We start from the raw sequence: 24,592 nt of genomic DNA on the forward strand, positions 1-24,592 counted from the left end.
TTTTTTTAATGTACTGTCATGCCTCAGAACATTGGAGGACTTCAGAAGGGATTCAGAAAAGGTCTGTCTCTCATTCCTCAAACAGCAATTTCCACTACTCACCCACCCTCCTTTCCACCATGAAAATCTGTAACATCCATTATCTGTTCCTTAGCAACCTTTTCCTCCTTTCACAATGCCAAATTCCTATTCATGAATAGATGGAAGTTAGAAACTATTCATATTTTAAACATTTATATTTCGGTCTCAAAACAGGATACAAGAGCTATATGCATGCTTCAGAAAGACAGCACATATTTAAATCTTGGGCTTTTCTTTATCATTGTCTCCAGAGAAAATAAGCAGAAATTAGGTAAAATTTCCCTGGGTTCGCTCCAATACCAATTTTCTCAATGAAGATCTCATACAGATACAACTTGAATATTCTGAATTATTATCATTATCTACAGCAGTCAAATGGTAGCACAGATTAAGTCACTTAAAGGGTTTATTGTCACAGAGAATCTGAAACCTAAGTGATTCTTGAGGCTCTGGGTGGGGCCCAAAAATGAATAATTTTGACGAGTTCCTAAATGGTGTTGACTGTGCCTGTCACTCGGAGCCATTGTGGGGCACAGCTACCTAAATGGCAATGCCATTGGAGGCCCTTAACTGTGGAAGGGCTCGGCACCACCTCTGGTCTTGAGCACCATATATTTTGGAGGTAGGATGTATACAACTCATAGGAAATGAGAAAAGAGAAAACCCTACTGACTGAACACTTGGAAAGAATGGGAAGATTACAGGAATGTGTGTGAGAAGTAGCAGAAAAACAAATGACAGACCTACAAGACAGTGAAATTACAGCAATGCTTAGGCCTGGTGCGCCATTAAAGAAGACAACTACAACATTTAATACCTCAAAAGACTTTTCTCTATGTCTGAAAAAAACAGGAAACCACAGAGAACTGAAGGGAGACACCACATCAGATGCCATTTAAGAGAAACACACGTCAGACTCTGATGAAGGTTAACAAACTGTTGCTGTCTTAAAAGAACAAGGAAAAATTCTAGTAGTATCAGGAAGCTATTGATTTATAGAGAAGTGTAGTGATACAGTTAGGCCAGCTGCAGTACAGTGACCATGAAAGTGATACCTAAGACGAACATATTCCTATTCCAAATTAAAGATTCCAATACTTACCGGACACAAAGAACAAAACTCATATATAACAAAGGGAAAATGGTTGATCAAAGACTACTGATTACAGAGTGATATAAATAGAACGTTTTTCTGCAAAAGCACAACATTGTTCTACTTAAAAAGCATAAACTAAATAAACTGGCTGAATGGAAAAGTTCAGTCTTATGTGTATGTAAAGTATAAAAGTCAAAACAAAATGGCACTGATAAACGTTTTATATATGTTACCCTAAGATTATCACTATCCAATACTTACAATCTTAAATATCTCATGATTTTCCAGAGGGGAAAACTATATATAAAATATAGCTACTTCTAACTTTTGATGTAACCTACAACTGCAGAGCAGTAATTTTCAACATAAAAAGGAGACGTTTTCCTAATAGTTATGGCATAAGATTTGATCATAGTTCATTTATGATAAACCCTAAAGCCCCAAAGTACATATTCATTAGAACCTTAATTAAAGCTGGCAAAGAAGACTTAGAAACCAGAGCATCATTTGGCTATTTTATCACCCAGAATCATTACTGTATTTCCCCCACTTCTGTGTGCTCAGAGGAGACTAAGTGTAGGGGTGGGAGGAGGAGCAGGGCAGGCAGGCTATATGAGGGAAGATCAGAAGTAGAGTGCAAAGATGCCTTTAAAAGCAAGAAAAGAATACTGTGTTTTCAAATTCTTGCACCCTGGCTTTCTTCACAAAGACGAGCATCAAAGGCCATGAGATCAAGCAAGGGGCAGGACATATTGATGGCAAGATGTTTCACTGATATGTGCACATTTGGGTGTCTTGGCAATGACCACAGGCAAAGACAGGGAAGAGAGTGGCATAAAGGGGCAAATGTGAGCTTCGGTATCTCATCACACTAGAAAATTTAATCTGCTCTATTTGTCGCTTGTCATTCATTATAAATCTCATTAGCTGCAGTCAGAACATCCAGAACGTATACTGGAATTGTTTTCATTTTATTACATGTATTTACTTCTGTGCTATGCATGAGAGAGATAGAGATAGATAGATAGATAGTGTGTGTGTGGGGGGGTAGGGGTTCTGAAGACACACTGTCATAATCTGTTCTTTCCTTCCACAGTATTGGTCATGGGGATTAAATTTGGGTGATCATCTTTGCCATTAAGTGCCTTTGTCCACAGTCATCTTACCATCTTAACAGAACAAACACAAGTAATGCTCAATGTACAAGACAAGTAGGAATCCAGACCATTGCTTCCATAATACACTCTCAGAATCTTTAGAATCTCAGTTAAGCTTGAGAGCTGGGATTCCTTCACAACTGACCATTGTTTACCTGCAATACAGAAATCTCTTAAGGGCTTACAAAAGGGGAAAGTCGCTTCATGGAATGCCCTAAGAGAAAGCAATATGCTAAATAAGGCATTGATATCATTCTGTTATTAGATGCTATACCTTAAATCTATATATCAAAAAGTAACTATTATTTAAGAAAGAGTAATGAATTAGATCAATTTGATGCAACAGGAAAGGGGGTCAGTGGGTCAAAGGTCAAGGGACAACTCAAGTCATCTTCGTTCTTATTTGTGTAAGAGGAAACATGTGTCAGTCTAATGTGAAAGCCTTGAAATTTTAAGATATAAAGGATGAACATTAGGAAATCAATAGAAAAAAAAGGAAGACAAAACAATTTCATGAAGTATCTAGCTCATGCAAGGCTATGTGTTTTATGTGCAGCACTCGAGGGGAAATTTCACATAACAAAGGTGTGACTATGAGCAAGGGTGATAGTGTCTGGAAACAGGAAATAGCATACACATGTGGTAAGAGGAGAATTTACACAGCATTTCTAGAGGGCAAACTGGTAACAGGGTTCAAAGGCTGTACATCAGAAGTCTGCTTCCATGAGATTCTGTCTAAGAAACAGTGGTCTTAAAAAGGTGCTTGGTGTGTAGTGTAAGACCTACCTGTAAGACCTACTGCAGCACCTCTCTCTAAGACAGTGCTGCAGTATGTAATGGCTCCATAGCAAAAGCAAGTAAGTTCATGTTAATCAGTCTGTATTTCAGCAACTGCAATTGCACAGACTGATACTTACCATGTAAATGTGTTCATGGCACATTATTATATATATAAATAAAAACTAGTTTTGTATTTAGTTACTGGTATTAAGAGTCCAATGTTAAACATTACAAATCTGGACTAGAACCTAAAACTCTAAAATTCCACATGACACAATGGTATCTGAAAACATGAAACACTGGGCTGTGGGGAGTTAACAGAGAACACAGTCAGCACACATGCACAGAGTCAGAAATAGCAAAGTCCTAAGGAGATATAACCTTCCAGCAGGCTGCCAGTCTCAGTATTATAAGGCTGTCACTTCTCCTTAAATTGATCTATAGATTTAATATAACCTCAGTCAAAACCCCCAGGAGGCATTGCTGCAGTGGAAACAAACAGATTCTAAACCTCACGGCAAAACGCCAATAACCAAGATTAAAATAAAACAATCTTCAAGAGAAGACAGGCAAGCTTGTATCCTTCACATTATCACAGTGGCGATGAGACGGACAGACAAGCAAATGGCAAAACTGCTATTTAAGAAACAAACAAACAAAAATACATAGCCGCTCTCTATAGAACATCAAGGGTTTGTAAAATGTGATTTTAAAAAGATGTTTTTCATAGATCCTGGTGGGTACAAGTGGGAAGGAACTGAATCTTGCCCATTAGACACTAGTACACCTTTAGAAAAATCAACTTGAGGTATTTTAAAGCTAACTATGAAACAAAGTTTTCTTAGAAGAGACAGAGCATTATCTGCACACATTTGGGGCAGGCATAAAATTTAAACAGAACCCAAAACATTCAAGTATAAAGTAAATGATGAATTGGTGGAGGGTGTGTTCATGAAGAAGACACTATAAACACAATTAAAAGGGAGCAACATAGTAAGATGTTGAATAAACATACAATGATAGGCTCAACCTCATCGGTCATCAGAGAAAACAAAATCAAAGTATGATAAAATTCCATTCTCCTCAAAAGATATTAAAAAGATAAATGACATCAGAAAGCACTGGAGATGTACAGCAAGGTGAACCACTCCATGGCCAGAAGTGACTAGAAGTGCTTCAGGGAATGCTAAGGAGCCTGCTAAAGATGGAGGTCTGAACTCAAATACAACCATCAGAAACGCACAAATACTTTGAGGAGGTGTATAAAACAGTCCACTATTGACAGCCATTCAAATCCATGCACAAGAACGAGTACTTACACAATGGAGCAAGAGAAATGAATTAAACACTGCTACAAATAAGAATAGGGGCCTTTTTGAACACAACAAAGAGAGGAGTCAGTGTCATGAATAAAATAATACAATACATGCTGTCTAACTCTTAATGACTCCATCAACTACAAGGTGAGACTTGGGTGGGTGGGTGGTGCCTACTCCATAGGACTTCCTGCAAGTGTGGACTCCGAGCAACAGAGGGGCAGCTGATATGCTCATACCTTCTTCAGAATGTAATGATAATGGTGTGTTCACTTCATGAAAATCCATTACCTAACAGTATGCATGTTTCTATCCATGAACATTAAATCTGAATTATAGGTTGAATTCTTAAAATGGTATATTAAAATCACCACTGAATATCAAAAGAGAACACTGGAGCAGACAATACAGTATTTAAGAATAAAACTCAAGGAAATCAAGACTTGTTGTTTATCAGTTTTGCCATTGTGGCAGTAGTTTATAAACATTGATTCTGGTTCACTCATTTGTAGTGTCATTTTGGCTTTAAATAGATAATCTGTCCTACCTGTATTAGCCCATTTCTTATTTTAACGTTTCTGTTGAATTTTTCAGCACATTCACCTTACCAAACAGACATTCAGTGTTAGCACTTCTAAATTGAAGCTAGCTTTGTGCAGACTGTAAGAGGGTGTTCAGAAGTTGTCTGGTACGTTTGATTTTACTTTTTTTTTTCATTATGGAGGCAGAATATTAGAACTCTGATTCCCTATGTCTGCTGACACTTTTGTAAATAGTTATTACTTAAATCCAATCTTTTTGTAATGACTGCATTTCTTGAAGAATATGAAAATAGATTCTTATCAGGCTCTCATTGCTCTGCTGCTCCATCAATAAGGGAAAACCAATTGTTTTCCAGAAAGAGCACATCAGAAGGACTGTGGTCAAATAGATGCCTCGGGACTACTCATATTTCACAGGACATAACCATGGTTACTAGAGATGTTCATAGTTAGATCTAATCACTTCTCAACTTCCACAGGAAAGTCACAGACAGCATTTGTGATATGTATTCTTCCTATACAAACAAGCCCGTGACACTCAATAGAGTGGACCATTACTTTTTGCCAGTCTGATATCTATATTCAGAAATCTACATTTGCAGAAATCAGGAAATACTTTCACAATAAAATCATTCAGGTAGCTTTTGCTCTCACAGCCTATACTCACTCCTGTTTTTTTATAGTGGGGAGGACTTTTTCCTTTATTAATAAGAAGTCTCCTTCAATGACCTTCTGGACATTTTGACACTCCTAGAAACACATGCCCTGATCCATTTTGCAATGTAGCTCTTGCTGACCTCTGTGGCTGAACCTGCCTGCTTTCTTGGATCCTAACTTAAAAGGTATGATTCTGTCTTCCTCTTCTTCAGTTTCCCACTCGTGGCAACTGCTGAGATTTTTAGCTTGCCTGCTCTATTCTTTTTCTTTCAAACTCTAATAAAATGTTCATCATGCTTCCAAGTCAATTTTTCAATTGTTTTTATTAACCAGGAGAATAAGAATTCACTAAAGACAATTCTAAATCAACACTGTGACACTCATATTTATTTTTGAAATATGGTTATTAGTAGAAAGGACTAGGCAGAGAGGCTGCAAATACACCACTTATTAAAATGCATTAAAATTCCTGGTATAATTTTTCCATTTCCTAGCCATGGACCACAGAGCAGCAAACTCTAGTCTTAAGACACTGAGTGTTTGTTCATGTCTTCCTAAAGTACAACTGGTCTTCATTATATTTCCTCAGAAAGTTCATTAACATGTGGAAAGTGCATGGCATGCAACTGTTCATGTTCAAAGCAAGCAGCCTTTGATGAGCTATAGTCAGATTAAGTCAAATTTAAAAAATATACACATTAAAATTAAGAAATTATGACACAGAAATTTGAGCAATGTTTTTAAATTATCTTCTTTTCAACAATGTGCTTGCTCAGTATTACAGACACAGACAGATAGACACACACACACACACACACACACACACACACACACACACACACACACACACAAATAATAAAACAGAATTCCTCTTAAATCTCTCAATACTGGCCAATTAACTCAGTAAGCAATGAGTGAAGCCTATTAGAAGTCTAAGCAAGAAAGCAAAACAAATGGGTATCCAGCAATATTTTAAGACCTTGACAGGAGAACCTACACACTGAGCATAATTAGGTATAGCATAAGGCCCTTCTACATTCAGACTAGGTCTCATTAAATTGCCTAGGATGGACATTAACTGTCTCCATAGCCCAGGCACACCTTCAATTTGTAATTATCCTGCCTTACGCTCTTGAGGAGCTGGGATTACAGGCCTGAGGCACAGGCCAGGGATAAAACACCGCTTTATCACTTAAGAGTAACAAATGGGCAAACCTAGAACTAAAGAGGAAAAACAGGTACTTACTATCCTTCACAGTAATAATCAACATTTGAAACATAATATTAATATTTAGCAGCCAGTGATGAATATTTAGTAGTAATGTATTTCCATATGCTGACTGTAAAAAAAAATCAATTAACTTTACTATTAAGTCGAATAGGTTTCCTACCAGCTAAAAGTGATTTTAAGGTGCCACAGAGGCTGGGATGCTAACCTTCCAAGCTCCCAAGGAATTAATTTCCAGTTTCATTGATGCTAGCTGAAGACTCCAGGCTTCTGGGTCAGAAAAAAAGATGTGTTTTACTCACAACAAGACAGTGATGGAAGCATCAGCTGTCTTTTACATGTGCTCCCCAAGCCTTAATTCTCTCTATGAGGACGCCCAGTGGTACCCACACACATGGTGGGATCTTAGTGATGTCGAGACTGACTGAAATTTAAGAAGCCCAGATGTTTTATAATGGGTAATATACATGCTTGTCCAGTCACCAGCTGGAATAGTGCTTGTGACTTACAAGGATAAAACCGCCAATCCCCCAATTCCCTGCCTTCTTCTCTTCCATCCTCCTACCAGTGTCAAAACATCCAAGACAAAGGAGGAATGGTAGGAAGGCTCCCAGGGTTTAGCAAACAAGATCTCTGATTCCAAAGATAACAGTTTTTCTTGCAATATTTTAATATGAGGTCTCTTCCTTAGTATACTGCAATTAATTTCAAATATTTTGAAACATATTTAATATTATAATGAAGCTATAAACTATTATAGAAACACATTTTAAAGTACTGGATTTCAACTTTCTTAAGATTAACGATTCAAAAAGTAAAAATGTACAAGAATTTCTGAGAATGAAATGAGTGAATCTTAAATATTTTTCTTAATGAATCAACTCAAAACTAACTGACAAGAATCCAGGAGAAAAAAATTATGGAATTTTGTGGGATGGAATGTTTTTGGTCACTTAAATTTTTTTGGAAATTTCTCTTTTGGATTTTGTTTTACATAGAGGTTACACAGGGATTTTTCTAAACTATACTTCACAAACAGTTTGGAGACACAATTTTAGGTGCTTAAGTGATTAGCTTAATATCAAGCCCTCATTCAGTAAACATTAGTGATATCACCAAATGTTACTAATGTATTTTGTCATTAAGAAATGCATACACAGAAGGAGTAGGAAGATGGGGTGAGGGATGGAGATGAGGAGAAAGGGAAGTATATAGACAGGGAAGGGGGGAGGGGAGGAAGCATGGAAGATAGAAAGGGAAGTAAAAGGGGAGTAAAGGAAAAAAAAAACATGAGCACAAACAATAGTATCTCAAAATTAAAAAAGGTATCAAAAGCTAAAAAAAAATTGCAGATGGGTGCTTCAGGTATAACTCTTTCCTTTCATCTTTGTCTTACTTAATAAAGCGCAGGTCCTACTCAAGTAGCTTTTTCCTGTGGACCATCATCTACAACAGTGTCTTTTTTTCATCCTGTCTCCATATCTCTCTTTATTTTTCACTTTCTCGTGTGTGTGTGTGTGTGTGTGTGTAGGTGCATGATGAAAAAGTAGAAGGAAGATTTGGGGGAATAGAATAGGTAGCAGAGAGAGTAAAGGAATGAACCTGAACAAAGTGCATAAATGGGCATGTATAAAGATGTTACAACGAACCTTAGGTGTAGGTGGTTATCATACACACTACAGGATATACACAAATGATCTTTTTCCAGGATGTGAATAATTTGTCAACATTATTCTTGTATATAATTTAAAGTTTTTATATTATAGCATGTCACTCCATTTGTGTTATGCATGTGGTAAATAAATGCATTAGTATAGTGATGCAGATATATAAGCTATATATATATATATATATATATATATATATATACACAAAAATAGGTAAAAGACTGAGTAATAGCCTATGCTAGAAAAGTACTTCATAATAAGTTTGCAATAAAGAATTCCATAAAGATTTGAATACCATTGCTCACATTACTTAACCACACTGTACATATTGTGATCCACCTAGCACATAAATTGAACACCCTTCCACTTAAAATTTACCAATGGTTTTGAATTTTTCTTAGGGACCTAAACAATTGAGCTTTGAAAGTTGGCTTTGCATAAGAAATAAAAAGTGCAAAGAAAGCAACAGGCAGAGGTTTCAAAATACAGTATAGTGGAGAGAGAGCCAGCAGAGTTGAGTGTGCTCAGTCCTGAGCCAGGGGAGCCCTTGAGGGAGCAGAACCCACCCTCCCTTGTTTGAATTCCACAGTCACCAAGACCATTCTGAATATAATGTAGTTCGGCTGATCATCTGTCAATAAAGCCACAACATCCTCTGCCCAACAATGGCATTAATCCCTGTAACATAATAAAATCATTATTCTGTTTTGTTGATTTTGTAAGGGTAGCTAATCTAGATCTACCCTGTAAATGTGTTCTTCTTTTTATTAAGATGATGCTGAATATCACTTCTTTCAAAGAGAATAATAAAGAAAAAAGAGGGGAAGACAATGTATTTATAAAACACTGAATTTCCCATGTTCCTTTCTTTTGAACTAACCAGATACCAGAGTAAGTCAGCCATACTCCTGCATCCCTAGCGAGAGGCTAGGTGGATATGTTGTTAGTAAATGTACATTCTCTACAATATACACTCTCCTTGGAAGCCAATGTTCCTCTGGTAAATCAACTTACTACTTGTAGTAATGGCAAAATAATAACTTTAAGCATTTACCATTTTTATATCCTATATTTCAAACTGAACAAACAATGCTTATACTTAGTAAGTTATAATTTTGTGTTTTTTGCATTTTAGACAATGAGTACAACAGTAGGAAAAATCTCTTCAATTTGTATTTAACGTTCATTATTTTATGGGCATAAAATACTACAATTTGTTTAAGTAGACAATAATGGGACCTGGTTTGACAAAAATTGTTTTTGAGTTTATATTTTAGTTTTTAGATATTTTTTCCCTCGTGAACATGTTATATAGTTTCATTGTGAAAGTTCTCAGTTTCAACTATGCTCTCTCTCTATTAATCGAAGAGAACTAGATTGTCTTTTCTACAATGGGAAACAGTTAATAGCCTAGAAGAACATATACCTTACTCAATGGGAAGGAAAAGGAATAAGTTTTGCTTGTTTCTTATTAAAAGTGAAAAGTAAATACAGGAAACCAAAGAAGGTCCATACCACTTTCCTGGGAAATCAAAGGCAGAGGCAATAAATCAGTTACAAAAAGGGCTTTTTCCCCAAGCGCAAGCAAGATATTTTATCTTTAACTCACTTTTACAAGGGGATATACAAATCTTAGAACAATTCAATTTTCACTTTTAATTCTTTTTGGTGTGCTTTGGTGTGCTTTTGGTGTGGAAGTTCCATCAAAGAGTAACTATATGAATTCTAGAACCAGCAAATATATAGATACATGGTATCTGAAGTAAGATCAAAGAGCAAAACTTTAATTACTTCACAATACAGTTGGTTCACTATGCACCAGGCAGCATTCTCCTTACAGGCAGCTTCTAACCCAATGACTTTCCACAGCAGCATCAGACAACAGATAAATAATATCACTATCTCACATGCACCTTAGACAAAGGGAAAGGGACACATGGACAGTCCATGCATGTGCCCAGTGACAAAGCAAGGAAATGTTGCAGTCAGAACCCACAAGCACTACAGAGCCTCTCATCTAAGATGCATTCCTCCATTCAAGGAAACAAGCTGCTTTGTCTTTTTCCCACACAGGCTAGGGAGCCAAACAATCCTGCACTTCTCCCACTCTGTGAACTAAATATACAATGCTCATGGAAACATAAATGACACGCTCTGCTGAGGGATGTACAGAGACAAATCCATGAACCTGACCACATGAAGCTCAGAACCTAAATGAAAGGATGATCATTACCCAAGTGATTTTAATAAAATAGTAAAGATAGAAATGCACACCGTCTGCTAATAAATATTAGTGCCTACACATTCTAAGACATATAACAGGCTCTCAAAAGCAAAGTTAAATGAGAGTCTTCAAATGGACTGTCTAGTCTCTTGGAAGAGTCTCAACTGGGAAATGGGAATGAACATATCAGAGTTTCCTGTAAATTAGAGGAACGGATGGGAACCTGGATACCTGGCCAATAAGAATGTGGAAAACCAGTTTAGATAAAAGTTTGTCAAGAAAGCATCTAAAGTGTTTGGGCACACCATGCATGACTAGCCACCCAAGCAGTGGTAGGAAAATTAATAGAGTGAAGTGCAAAAACAGAGAAATGTGCAAGGGGGAAATACTGGTGAACTGTTGGCTAGCTGTTTCTTTGCAGATGATCTGAGTGTGAGAGCTGAGAGTGGGTGAATCAAAGGGGGCAAGAAGAAAGAAAAGAGAAAAGGAGATCACTTAACCTTTCCTAAATCCTAAAGCTTGGAGCCTTACACTTGAGCTTAGAGCCAATATTTCTGAAAGCAGTTCTGGCTGATGCATGGAATGATTGCTTCTGCTTCCTCCTACACATCTCACTGGTCTCAGACGCTGTTACGGAAGACAGAGGTTCCAATAAAAAGGCTGTTACAGCAAGTCAGGGGAGGGGGAGGGTCAAAACTTCAAAATGGCCATGGGCCTATTAGAGAAATCAAAGACAGTAGTTCATTGGTCCTTGCTGAATAATAATTTGCTCAGGACCCATTGATGAAATCTTATTAGCTACTGATCCTGCTTAGGAAAATAGCTTCCACAGAGTGTGAACACTTTAGCCCCTCCTCTTCTCCCTGACCGTCGCATATTGTCCTCTTCCATTCCTCCATCCCTCCATCCCTTCCCTTATCCTCTCTGCTGCCTTCCTCACCACTCTGCCTTCTTTCCTAGGCAATTATACACTTGTGAGAGTTAGGAAATCTGCCAGACAGAAAATGATTTGGGATTAACAATATGAGTCACCTCCCCTTTGCCCAGATTATAAAGAATATTCCAGAATATGAAGATTTGGTCTGATATTGTATGATTTTGTAAGACTTACATTGACAAATGTATTCAATAATGTTACTTTCCTATATGCTTCTATTATCTCCTAGTGAACAGAAAAAGGAAGTAAAGGCAACAAACAGTAAACTTTTGAAACACTAAAATTTGACAAGTGCAATGATTTTCTCTTCCTTTTGTCATGCCCATCTTGTTTTACTAAGGTGCTCTGGCAGACAGGGCCTATTGGTTGCTATACTGAGCCTCAGACAGAGGGGTTAGGCAGATAGATTTGAAAGCTGCTTTCCTAGTCCCTGTTTTCATAAGGTCTGACCTGAAATTATATTTTAGGATATCATTAAGTCTTATGAAGAATGGCTTGTTTTCTATTTTAATTCATCTATTTTAATTCATTCTTAACATTTTGCTAAAGATGACTGTATCTCTTCAGGGGTGTAAACCATAATAATATGCTTTAAGGAATATATATATATATATATGTATATATATAATTACATATATACATATATACATAAGTATACACACACACATACATACATACATACATACATACATATATATATATATATATATATATATATATATATAATTACAATCAGTTTGCAGAAACATCCTCCTATGGATCTGTTTTTTTTAAAACAATTCCATTCTGATTTGTAAAGTCTGGTTAGATTAAATGAAATAGTTCCCGCTTATTATCACTCTAAAAGGTAAGTGACAGGAATTCTTGAAGATGAGAACCAAGTAAATAAGGGTTATCTGAGGAAGAGAAAGAATTGAGTCCATGGGAAGTTACACTATTCATGAACTGTTCATGAATTCAGAAGACACAGGGAAATGCAGAATAACCACCAACAGAGAATACAGAGATGGCGTCTCCAATAATCTTGCAAAGGTGTTGCTCATTTTATAACTCTAGTTTTATTCTTAACAGTTCTAGAAGCACCTTGAAATTGTATGCTCACACAAAAAGTGTTAAAGTCTCTTCCAAGTCAGTAGACTTGGCAGGAGGATTGGGGACAGGGACAACAGTGGACCTGTAGCTTAAATAATTTTCTGACAGAACAGATCTACACAATAGCAGCCCATTGGTGTCTGTGGCTAAACAGAGGAAACCCAAGCTGTCTAAAATTCATAATTCACTGTACTGTGTGGTGTCAGCAAAGTAAACATGACTTTTAAAAAATATGAGCAAAATTGTCATTACTCAGGAACATCCTAACAAAGCATTTTACTACAAAGTATAATTTTCAGTTTTTGGAGTGAATTTTCATGAACAACTAACTTGTTCTATGCATTTTCAGAAGCTGGAAGAGAAATACTATTTTGAAAGTCACTATGTTTGCCCTGGGTTATCAGGGCTGCAAATGCTGGTATTCTTCCAGAACTTGCATGTCTGCTTTGCACTGCTTATCCATATTCATGAGTATACCCTCTGCTTCGTAGTTTGCATTAGTAGATGACTATGACTCTATTAATCACTCACTGGATACAGAAATGTTATGAAAAGCTGGGTTTCTACAACACAAAATGTCCATACTATTGGGATAAAATGGAATCTTCTCCTTTCATTCAAGAAGTCCATTTTAATATAGCACTGGAAAAATAGAATTCAATATTGACTTGAAGCCAAACAAGGAATGGTGGCACACACCTGTGATGCTGGCACGTGAGAGTTAGCCAGCCTAACAAGGACCTCAACTTTCAGGCTAGCCTAAGCTACATAGTAAGACCCTTCTCAAACAGAAAACCAAAATGTATCTTTGGAACAAAAATGTTGTGTGTCTATTACCATTACTGCTCTATCTAAGTATATTCTAGCTGTAGTAGCAGCTACTACATTAACCAACCAATATATAAAAGAAAAGACAAAGATTAAACCAATACTACAAACCACCAGGATGAAAGCATTGAGCATCTCAAAGCATAGCCATACTTAGCATGTATAACTTCACGATTTATGCAAGACATATCCACCCAGTTTCAAAACCTCGTCATCAATGTAGAAGCCATCAGTCTTCCTCTCCACTGGGCAGTATACCTCTTCCATCAAGAGCACGTGAAGATGCCCTTTGTAAAGGAAGCCTTACAAAGTCACCTGAGAAGACATTTGTCTCCTGTTGTCAGGGATGCTCCACCAAGTTTTCATAGTTTACATGAATTATGATGAATCCATACATTAGATCCAAACATTACCCTGCTCATGGACATTTTTATCTGAGTAAGAAGTGTTTATGAGAAATATCTTCACTGTCTTCACTTGGCAGCTATGTGATGACACTGGCAACATAGCTTTTGTTCAAATATAATGAATGGGCTTTTGGAAATAATGCACACACAGAAAGGGTGGCTGGGTGAATCAAGGAATTTCTTGCACCTCATTTTAAAACATCTTTTCTAATCTTAACATATACCTCCTCTAGGAAGAAGTTTGTAGTTTCTTTTTTCTGTTTTAACTATTTGCCACCCAGCTCCCAAATAAGTACACAGAGATTTATTCTTACTTATGAATGCCCAGCCTTAACTTGGCTTGTTTCTAGCCAGCTTTTCTAACTTAAATTATCTGGTTCCTCTTTAACTACATTTTGCCTCTGGGCTTCTTACCTTTATTCTACATATCTTTCTTTCTCTGTGGCTGGCTGTGTGGCTGGGTAGCTGGCCCTGATGTCCTCTCCTTCTCTTTTTCTCACTTCTTACCCCTTTTCCCTATATTTCTTCTATTTAGTCTCTCTGCCCAACAGCCCTGCTTTTTTTCTCTCTCTTGCCTAGCTATTGCCCATTCAGCTTTTATTAGACCAATCAGGTGTTTTAGGCAGACAAAGTAACAGTTTTACAAAGTTCAACAAATGCAATATAAAAGAATGCAACACATCTTTGCATCATTAAACAAATATTCTACAGCACAGATGAATGTAATACATCTTAAATTAATATTCCACATCAGAAACCTCTCTCTCTTTTTTGTGCATGTATATGGTATATATTTCCATGTTTGTATCTGTGGATGCATGTGTGTGTATTCATATATGAGGAGGCCTGAGTATGACTTTCTCAATCAATCTCCACCTTATATATGAGGCAGGGTCTCTCACATTTCACATTACCCTGGGCTCACCAACTCAGTTAATGTAGCCTGTTAGCTTGCTTTAGAATTCCATCTCCATGTTTAGCATATTGGTGTTACAGGTGGGCTGCCATTCCCATCAACAGTTATGTGGATCCTGGGAATTCAAGCTGTTGTTTCCTGCCTACACAGCAAGCACTTTCTGTTGAGCTATCTCCACAGTCTGATTTACGTTTTTGAAAGTAAATATTCCCATATATATGTAATATATATATTATATATATGAAATTATACACATGAATTATTTTATGTCTCTGCTTTTCAGAGCTAATGGACTGAAAAAGTTCTCTCAGAACACATAATTCTGTCTAATCTCTGACATATACTCTAACAACAAAAACTATATGTTGCATTATTACACATATGATGACCACAACAGGAACAATTACCATTCTAAACACTTAGCAAGGTTTGGGGGACAAAGCTCAGTGGTAAAACACTTATGGAACATGCAGAGCTCACTTGAGAAAGATGGATCCATATTCACTTACTTGTCTCCGAAAAACTTCCTCCAGAATTCAGCAGCATCTGCTTTTGTGATCCGGAAGTTATCTCCTTGGAACTGGCCATTGGGAAAGATTGCCTTAATTTCTGCCAGCATGTGACTGAAGATAAGGGACAATTTTGTGAGATTCCGTCTGTACAAGGGGAAAAAAAATGAAGAGAGGTAAATAGATGCATGCAACCTTTAATGAAAATTTAGGTTAAGCCATGTAAATTCTGTTTATATCAATCTGAGTCTTAGGAATCAGTCATGAACCTAAAAATAAGTTGGTCTCAACCTGAAAATCCAACTAAAATAATGTTCACTGCACAATTACATTCCTAACAGGTTTTTATTGATCCTTTACCTATATATTCATTTAACAGAAACATATACAGGAAAAATTGTGTAATTTCATTCATTAAGCTCACAGTTTAATGAAAAAGATAAAGTCATGGATGGCATACACAACTACAAATGCCAAACACAAATGAGAGGGGGCTATTGCTACCCAGAGAAGGGGAAAATATGCCACTAGAGGGGAGTCCAGGAAGATATGTAATTGCATGGCACACGAATATCCTGAGGAAGAGGAGAGGGTGGGAGAGGAGAGGAGAGGATAGGGGAGGAGAGGAGAGGAGAGGGTGCTGAAAGCATCACAAGCAAAGCTTTCAGAGGATGCTTATCACTTTGGTTCTCTGGAGCTCGGTAAAGGGAAAGATGTGACAGGAAATGGGATGAGAGCACATTCATTTGTACTAGACATGAAGGAAACCAAATGAATGAGCCAAAGTGTCTCTGAATTCACTGGCCTCATCTACCTACAAAGAAGATGTCTTTGTGAAGGGGTTGAAAACAAACATTTGCAGACTTCCCTGGGTCATTCTAACATATTTCCCTCATTATGAGGGAATGTGAAGGAGAGCCGAAACAGGTAGAACGAAATGTCTCAAAAGTATGATGTGGCAACAGGATGAGAAGAGATGAGTAAGCAAGAAATTAATGCTGGGATTCTCCATTCTAATTCCCACATTTTGGGGGGATTCCAATGTAATTTAAAATATATTTTATAGGCCAAAGCAGCACTACCACCTGCAACTACTCTCAAAGTTATGTCATTAACTTTATGACATAAACTATGTTGAAAGGTCCTCAATGCCAGTGCAAGATAATGACAAAGCTACTGAACGAAACACAAAATGTTAAACAAAATTATTTTAAAGTAAGTTTAATTTGATTTTACATTCTTTTTAACTCACAACTACCAGCCAGAACTCAACCAACATACACCACACCACCCCCACACACACACACACCGTAAAACTTCCTTCTACTTTGAGGCTTTAAACCACTTTGAGTGCATACATGAAATACACATGAAATATAGAGAGTGATTTAACTTGGAATATGTAAAACCTTGTATTTACCAATGTCTTTGTCACTAAAAATCATGCTTCTTTGCCTATTTTTTCCTCTTAAATCTTACTTAATAACAACAGAAAAACAAGAACAACAACAACAAAAAACAAAGAACAAAAAACATGCTTAGAAGAGATAGTGTAACATGAACCCATGGGCGGTTTGCTTCCTAAAACACTTTTGAAGATACATAAGATGAACAGAGAAAAATATAGATATTCAAGAAGTGACAGAGTAAAAATAAAAAGGAAACAATAGGCATACACACAGTTGTCATAATATACTCATCCTTAAGAAAAGTGCCAAGTAGTCTCATAACACACATTATCTATGAAGTTTCATTTCGAAGGAGTCAGAAGTTAGCAATCTGCAGATTCACTATCACTGTCCACAACTCTTCATTTCCTGAAATGCATCCACACTGGTGCTCAACACAACCTCATTCAAGAGCAAATATGATACTCAGCAGAATCTTTAAGATTGAGCTGGCTGTCCCATGTCTGCCCACCCATCCAGATTAAAATGACAGCAGGTGTTAAGACATGGATTCTAGGAGATGAAAAGCAAAATGTTCTGTTCTATAAAAGTATCCAAGTGTGCTCAACCTCAACTGTAAAAACCGTCAAGATCCATGCTTAGAGAAAAGAGCAACCTTAGAAAACCTGCAGTGAATTAAATCATCTTATTAGATGAGTGGGTTAGTTTTCCACCAATCCTCCAGCTGACACATAAGAAGGAAAAAGAGACATGAATATGGTTATAATTAAGATAAATCAACTGTTCCTTATTTTCTAAAATGCTTGCCTCCATTCCCTTGTGTCTTTGTTCTTTAATCCTATCCAAATGTTTTTAATTTCCCCTTGCTAGGTGTAGGCATAAAGTTGGTGATTACTAATTTTGGCTATATGAGCCACAGGAGACGGAAGAGACATTCAACATGTAAAATAGAAACATGAACACTGTATAATTTTAAAACTACGGGCTCTAATGGTCACTAGTACATACATGAATAACTACTCCTTGTTTCTTTGTGTGCATAGATCCATTGTTTTTTAAACCTGCAAATGGTTCAATAAATTTTGTCAGTCTTGTTTTAAATGACCTGAGATAAAGAAAAAAAAAAAATACACTTGACCTGTGTTTTTTAAAGAAACTCCTACTTGTCTTGTTAAAGGTATCTGGAGCCACTAGTGCCATGGTCTCTTAATTTCCATATAATCCAGAATTTTATTATATTTAAACATACCCTACAAATATGTAAATGACCATTTTGGGAACTTATTGCCAAAAAAATTGATTTGTGAGGCTTATAATTCAATAAGGTTAATTAAATCTTTTATTACTATTTAAATTTATTGACACAATATACCCACCATACTCTCTATTATAGACCTCTAGCTGTTAGTAACATCCTAACTTCCAATAAATTACAAAGTTACATTTACTTCTAAGCATCTAATACTGGGGAAGAAAAAAGCCTCCCTAAGCATGTTCTCTGAGGCTGAGATACTTGTTCCTATCATACAAACATTCCAGTGAGGCAGCTTTTCCTAAAGCCACCTGATTTGCCATCATATGATCAGAAATAATGACTAATTAACACTGGCTTTCATGATTACTAATTACAAGCTCTCCTACCCCACCTCACACACAAAAAAAAAATCTGTTCAAAAAGACCACAATATAATGGTATTACAAATATAATTCTAAGGTCACTTACAAAGAATTTTGCATTATGAATTCTTTCATTTACAAGAAAATGTCCTCAATACTATTTATCTTCCATTACCCATTAAAATATGAGCCAAGAACTTTTTCGTGTGTGTGTGTGTGTGTGTGTGTGTGTGTGTGTGTGTGTGTGTGTGTGTGTGTTTCTGAGTAAAGGTATTTTGAAATACCAATCAGAAAGTAGATATTAGTTCTGAATAGAACTACTGAAGATATCAACATTGCAGGAGGCTGAAAAGGAGGGAAGGTGTAAAAATAAATGAACAAACAAGAAAAGGAAAGTAAAGGCAGTTTTACTGTTTTTTTGAAAACTGTGCCCAATTCATCCATAACATCAAGGTCATCAGTTAAGCTGCAGGACACCCTTCTGTTCTAGATTCAGTCTCCAACAGTGTATCCCTTTTCAATGGTGTGAATCAAGTTCTCTGAAACTTAAGGAAAGTTGTGGAAGGTGAATCAAAAATATACAGCTGAATTGGAATGAATAAATGGCTTAAATTGATATCACTTCATTGTTTATGAATAAGTCCAAGTAGTTTAGATGGCTCTAGCCAATATCATGAAGGACAAAGAATAAATACAGTTTGATTCTGGGATTAAAAAAAAAAAACACACACACACACACAAAGAGGACATTACAATAAAACATACCAGGGCGGGGTGAGGTAGTACATCCTAATCATGGCCATTAAGACTTGACTATGTAATGTTGAAAATTAATCAATAACCACTTTTTTCATTTATGGCATCCACTGAACATGAGAGATGTACAATGCATATGATCTAGTGAGATTACATGTTGTTGGATCGTCTGTCCCATCGGAGAAATAGCTGTCATAATGCAAGGAGGAAATAAAACCTAAATTAGGCAAACACTTTAAAAGACATTTAATTAGTGAAGTTCAAACTTCAGGAGAACGTGCTCCTCTGGGTAGAAGAAACGGGGGATCAGATTTTATCAAAAACTATTAATAATTCAATTCTCACATTCCAAGGGGGAAACAAAGTGAACACAAGCCCAAGCAGCACAGAAAACATATAAATATAGGCACTCAGAAGGAAACTCATGGCCAGCTGAGGAGTAATTTCTACTGAATCTGTGACTTAGTGCCTCCAAGACAGGCTTAGAGGGGTTCCACCTGTTGTTGACCTTCGGTACTCTCATTCCCAAGGGAGCAGGGAGACATGGCTGACGTCAGCCATGGCTTTCATTCCTTCCTCCTCAGAACAGTCTATTATTAAGAAGAGACCAGACTGTCTGAAATAAGACTGATTATTACTCATTCCTCTGCCCAAATACTAAAAGCTGTCAAGACCTCTAAGGGGACTGAAGGTTGGTGGCTTTGGTTCTAGTCACAGCACCAGAAGAAAAAAAAGCAGAAGAGTCCAGCAACTGTTTACCACTGAAGATGTAGTGTTTACTTCAAGCCATAAGACAAGTGAGGAGTGTGCCCAGAAACAACTTAGACTGGAACAAAGGCATTAGGACCATCTTCAGTCTATCTACATCAACGAGCTTCCTGGGAACTGAGGGCTGATGGCTGACTTGGGAGTGGAAGCAGACCAGGCAGAAGGGGATGAGGATACAGAAGAGAGTGGGGATGAAAACAAAGTGTAATGATAAGTGGGAAATCGTCACAACAAATTTCATTCTTTTGTATGCTTATTAAAATACTAACCCATTAAATATGAAAACTGATTAGAAACTTTAAAAGAAAATAACTAAATCAACCTAGAAGATTGCTACAACAAAAGCCAAGCTCCAATTTCTAGAGCCTGAATCTGGGCACTGGGCATCCTTAGACCTCTACATAGCATTCTCTTCTATGTGTGATATACAAGTTTCCACCATTAAGGTAAAGGCTATCAAAGCAAGGATTCTGCTCAGGAGGAAAGCTACAAATGGACACTTCATGATCATTCTACTCAGAAACACTCAAAAATTAAATTATGCTGTTATGTTCAAAACTAATATACTTAAACGAGTTTTTAAAAGACATTTGAATACATATGGTTGAATCATTCAAATACTCTACATTTGAGAGTTTGGCTCTGCAGTCTGTTATGACCAGAGTCATATCCTTACTCTGATGGTAGGTCCTAAGTTACTAAGTCTTTGGACTTAGTCATTTTGAAATATTACATAATAGACTGCCCCACTGAGGTTTTTTTGTTTTAAGTGATGCATGGGGCAAAGTGTCTAATATGTATAAGTCTGAGAAGGTTGATGTGGCTTTTCTTCCCATTTTAGTATGAATATCATCTATATAACTGATAGCCATGGAGAACAGTATACACCTTAGGAATACCATAGCATTCAGTCCTTACTCAGGAACAACTAGCAAGCAGCCGACACATACATAACACTCAATCATTTGCCCTAGATACCTTTGTGAATGTCTAACACATGCCAGGCTTGGTCTAAGTACTGTGGACAATGAAGACAGATCGCTTCACTTAAAAGTGATTGGGGACCTCCAAAGATTAAAAACATTCAGTAGTAACAAAGGGAGCAGCTAGAGCCAGAAGCCACGTGAAAGCAATCATCTGAGAGAAGATTGTAAGATTCCCAGGGTGACAGTTCCAAAGGGAACACTGCCTGTGATGAGTAGGTCCATGGGGAAGGTGGATTAGGTTGGGTATGAGGACTCTGTGGTTCAACAGGGCTATTCCCCAGGACTTTGAAAAGTTCTAGGATAAGGCCAGCACTGCCCACACAAGGACTGCAATAAATTTTACCTTACGAATTCAATAAAGCTGTTAAATGTTTCTTTCATGCTAGCCATTTTAACTTTGCATCAGTGCCAAAGAAGGATTAACAACTTATCTTTGCCGATTTCCACAAATGAATATCTACTGAAGCATAATATGATTACTCCTACTTTTATCTGGTTTAAAATCTTTTTTAAAATTCCCTCAATAACATAAACCCTTCTTTTCTTTAGTATTGGGCCTCTTTTGATGAAATGTGATCTGTGATAGAATCCCTTCGTAATAAATCTTTAAAATGTAGACCAGACTATTAATTAGTGCAAGAAAGCAAGGAGAGCACACTTCTTTCAACTCCTTAGATAAAAGATAACGTGCAATGAAAGATCCATAAACTAAGTGGAAAGTTGTGAGTATGATGAGATCCAGACAGAAATGATCAGAACACAGAATATTTATTTATTTATTTTTCTCAGAGAATGGAACATTAGGAACTGAAGTACACATTCATGACCAGACGTAAGGTGGTAATGAGTTTCATCAAAAACCAAAACAAATTTGACTTCAGAAGAGCAACAGTGAAAACTGTTAGAAAATAGTGAGATCAGACTAGCACAAAGGCTGGACAGGTAAAGAAGCTTGCTGCCAAGCCTGAGAACTTGAGCTTAATCCCCTACTCCCACAGGGTAGAAGAGATCAACTCCCACAAGTTATCCATTAACCACTATAAAAATGGAATATGTGTGCACATTAGCACATACTCAAAATAAAAATGAAATAAGGACTTAAAAAAGGACTTGTTTTTATACCCCAAAATAACCTACCATTACAAAATATAAAATATCCTCCAGTGTAGTAGCTATCTGAATATTACTCATTTCTTTTACTGCTTATTTCCACTTTCATTTTAAAGGCATAAAAAGTAAGACATAGTTGGGAATCTTCATAAGCCCTGTCACATATACCAGAAGAAAAAAAAAGTTCTTGGTTTCTTTTTCCTTGAAACATTCTTGAGCCCACCAATTTTATTTATTCATTTTTTAAAAGTCATCTGGTTCAGTCAAGGATGGTTTTCATTTTGTTTTACTCAATTAAATATAGTCTACAATTCTTCAGTATTTTAAAAACATGTGTTGATCCACGGGACAGCTACCTTTCCATCTTTCTTTTGACACTTTCTTGAGTTTGTCCCAAGCCATCCCCCAAGGCCTTCTGCATTGCCTCTGACACACTCTTCCTATGACTCATTCTGTTGGCTTATCTGTATCAAAATATGCTCAAGTCATCTTCTCCACAACCTTTCTTGTGATGAACTGGCTGTTAAATGCTCCATCACTTTACCTGCCCTGAATGGTTTCCCCTGAAGGGTAATGAAGATCACTTTATGTGGCCACATACTGCAGTGGACTTTAATCACATCATGAAGAAATTTTATACTTGTAACAACTTCTTAAACATATATCCCACAAGCATTTGATTATAAAGTGTCATAAAATATTTTAAAATTTTAAGGAAAGATTTCCTACCACCCAAAATAATGCCAAAGAACAAGTAGACAGAAGTGATGCTCTCTCGCCTCTCTCTTTCTCTTCTCTTCTGCTCCCGGTGTCTCTGCCTCATTTCTCTTCCCTTCCCCCTCACTCCCCTTCCTAATAAACTTCTCACTCAAACAAACAAACAAAAAGAAAGAAAAAAAAGAAAGAACCAAAGTGATTTTCTCTCTCTCTCTCTCTCTCTCTCTCTCTCTCTCTCTCTCTCTCTCTCTCTCACACACACACACACACAGCAGTACATTTTACTAACACTGCATACTGAGGCAATATGGTTCTAAATCTTGGTAAAAAATGATTTTTATAATTACCAAAAACTACATTAATGCTAGAATAATATAGGGTTTAAATCTAGAATCTGAATCAGAAAAAAAAAAATTAAAATCCTCTGTGAGCTCAGAGATATTTTCTTTTCTTGCTTTCTCATTATGCTTTCTTTCTTCACGAATGGCAAGACAGAATGCCAGCAAGTCAATGGAAAAGTGCTGCCACTCTGACATGCAGTCTGCAGGGACAGAAGCAACTGGAACACATCTGCCCTGCTTCCTGAGGAAGCATATGAAGTTCCCACCATACTAACTGTTCCGCAGAACCTTCTTCCCTTTTGGGAATCTGGAACACTTCCTTACAGATCCTGCTGTCTCATCTCCACATCATTTCCCTGGAACACAGCACGGGAACTACAAATGACACACAGAAGTGGAAAGACCCAGTTCATCTCCATTCCTGACAATGCAACACGGACAAATGGAGAGATACTGTGAGCTTCACGGCATCCCCCAAGAACTAAACCATGGCTGTCCTACAATGACAACCAAAATGGTACTAATTCACCACACCATTCCCAGGTCTATTCATGGTAGGCACAATCTGGTATGATTGCCACAGCCTAACACTGAGGAGCAATGGGATGAAAGGAAAGTGTGGGATGATGAAAGACAAATAATTATCAGTATATCCAATCCAGACAGACACATCAAAACTCTCAAGATCCACCCACAGCATCACATTATAGGTAAATGATAAACAGTCAACGCATAGGATATATGACAACACTGGCAGCAGTGGTCTCAGAAGAGCTGATTCACTAGAGATGTTTGTCTTCTTTTTTTATTTCCTATTTTCACAAGGAACAAAAGCATCATTGAAAACCTTTCTTTTTTTCTTTCTTTCTTTTTTTTTTTTTTTTTAAGAAAAGGGTGAAATGTGCTTGAGGAAGAATGGACTCCCAGAACAGCGCATGCTCCATCATCTGAAGGGCCCCACTGAAAACACCTGTGTTGGTTTTCTTATCAAAAGCCTTTTGCCATTCTCACCATCACCCAAGGAACACTGGTTGACATATTTCTGCAAAGGGATTCACCTCTCCCCTCTACAGTATCCACAAATCCCACACGTATATTTATTCTGAATCCTTACCTCCAAAGAAGGATTCTTACACTCACACTCTTAAATAGCACAAAACATAATGGATAAACACTTAAGCCCATAGCTAAAAACTACTCAAGAAAGAATGGGCCCTTAAATCTCTTTGATAACTTTACTTCCTACTTTTATAACAGGCTCTGAAGAGTTCAGCTCAAAATACTCTTAGCAACCTTGTCTGGCAAATCAGTACATCACAATGCACGGTGACATACATTAACCCAAAAGATACAGCTACATGAAATCAGATGAAACCACTGGCCACAGTTTTTCTTCCATTCACAAGATGTTGAATATGATAACAGTTCAAGAGGTGTTATCACAGAGAAAT

General features: G+C 37.0%; 1 protein-coding gene across 1 annotated transcript in view; it reads right to left on the reverse strand.

The window, feature by feature from the left end:
- Positions 1 to 24,592, reverse strand: part of LOC127226804 (E3 ubiquitin-protein ligase CBL-B-like) — a gene marked incomplete at its 3' end in the record, with an annotated part of 112,645 nt that overhangs the window by 18,977 nt on the left and 69,076 nt on the right. The window contains 1 exon segment of the mRNA XM_051190936.1: positions 15,438 to 15,584. Coding sequence (XP_051046893.1) covers positions 15,438 to 15,584 — 147 coding nt within the window.

Source organism: Phodopus roborovskii, unplaced genomic scaffold (assembly GCF_943737965.1).
Source record: "Phodopus roborovskii unplaced genomic scaffold, PHOROB, whole genome shotgun sequence".
Classification (NCBI taxonomy): domain Eukaryota; kingdom Metazoa; phylum Chordata; class Mammalia; order Rodentia; family Cricetidae; genus Phodopus; species Phodopus roborovskii.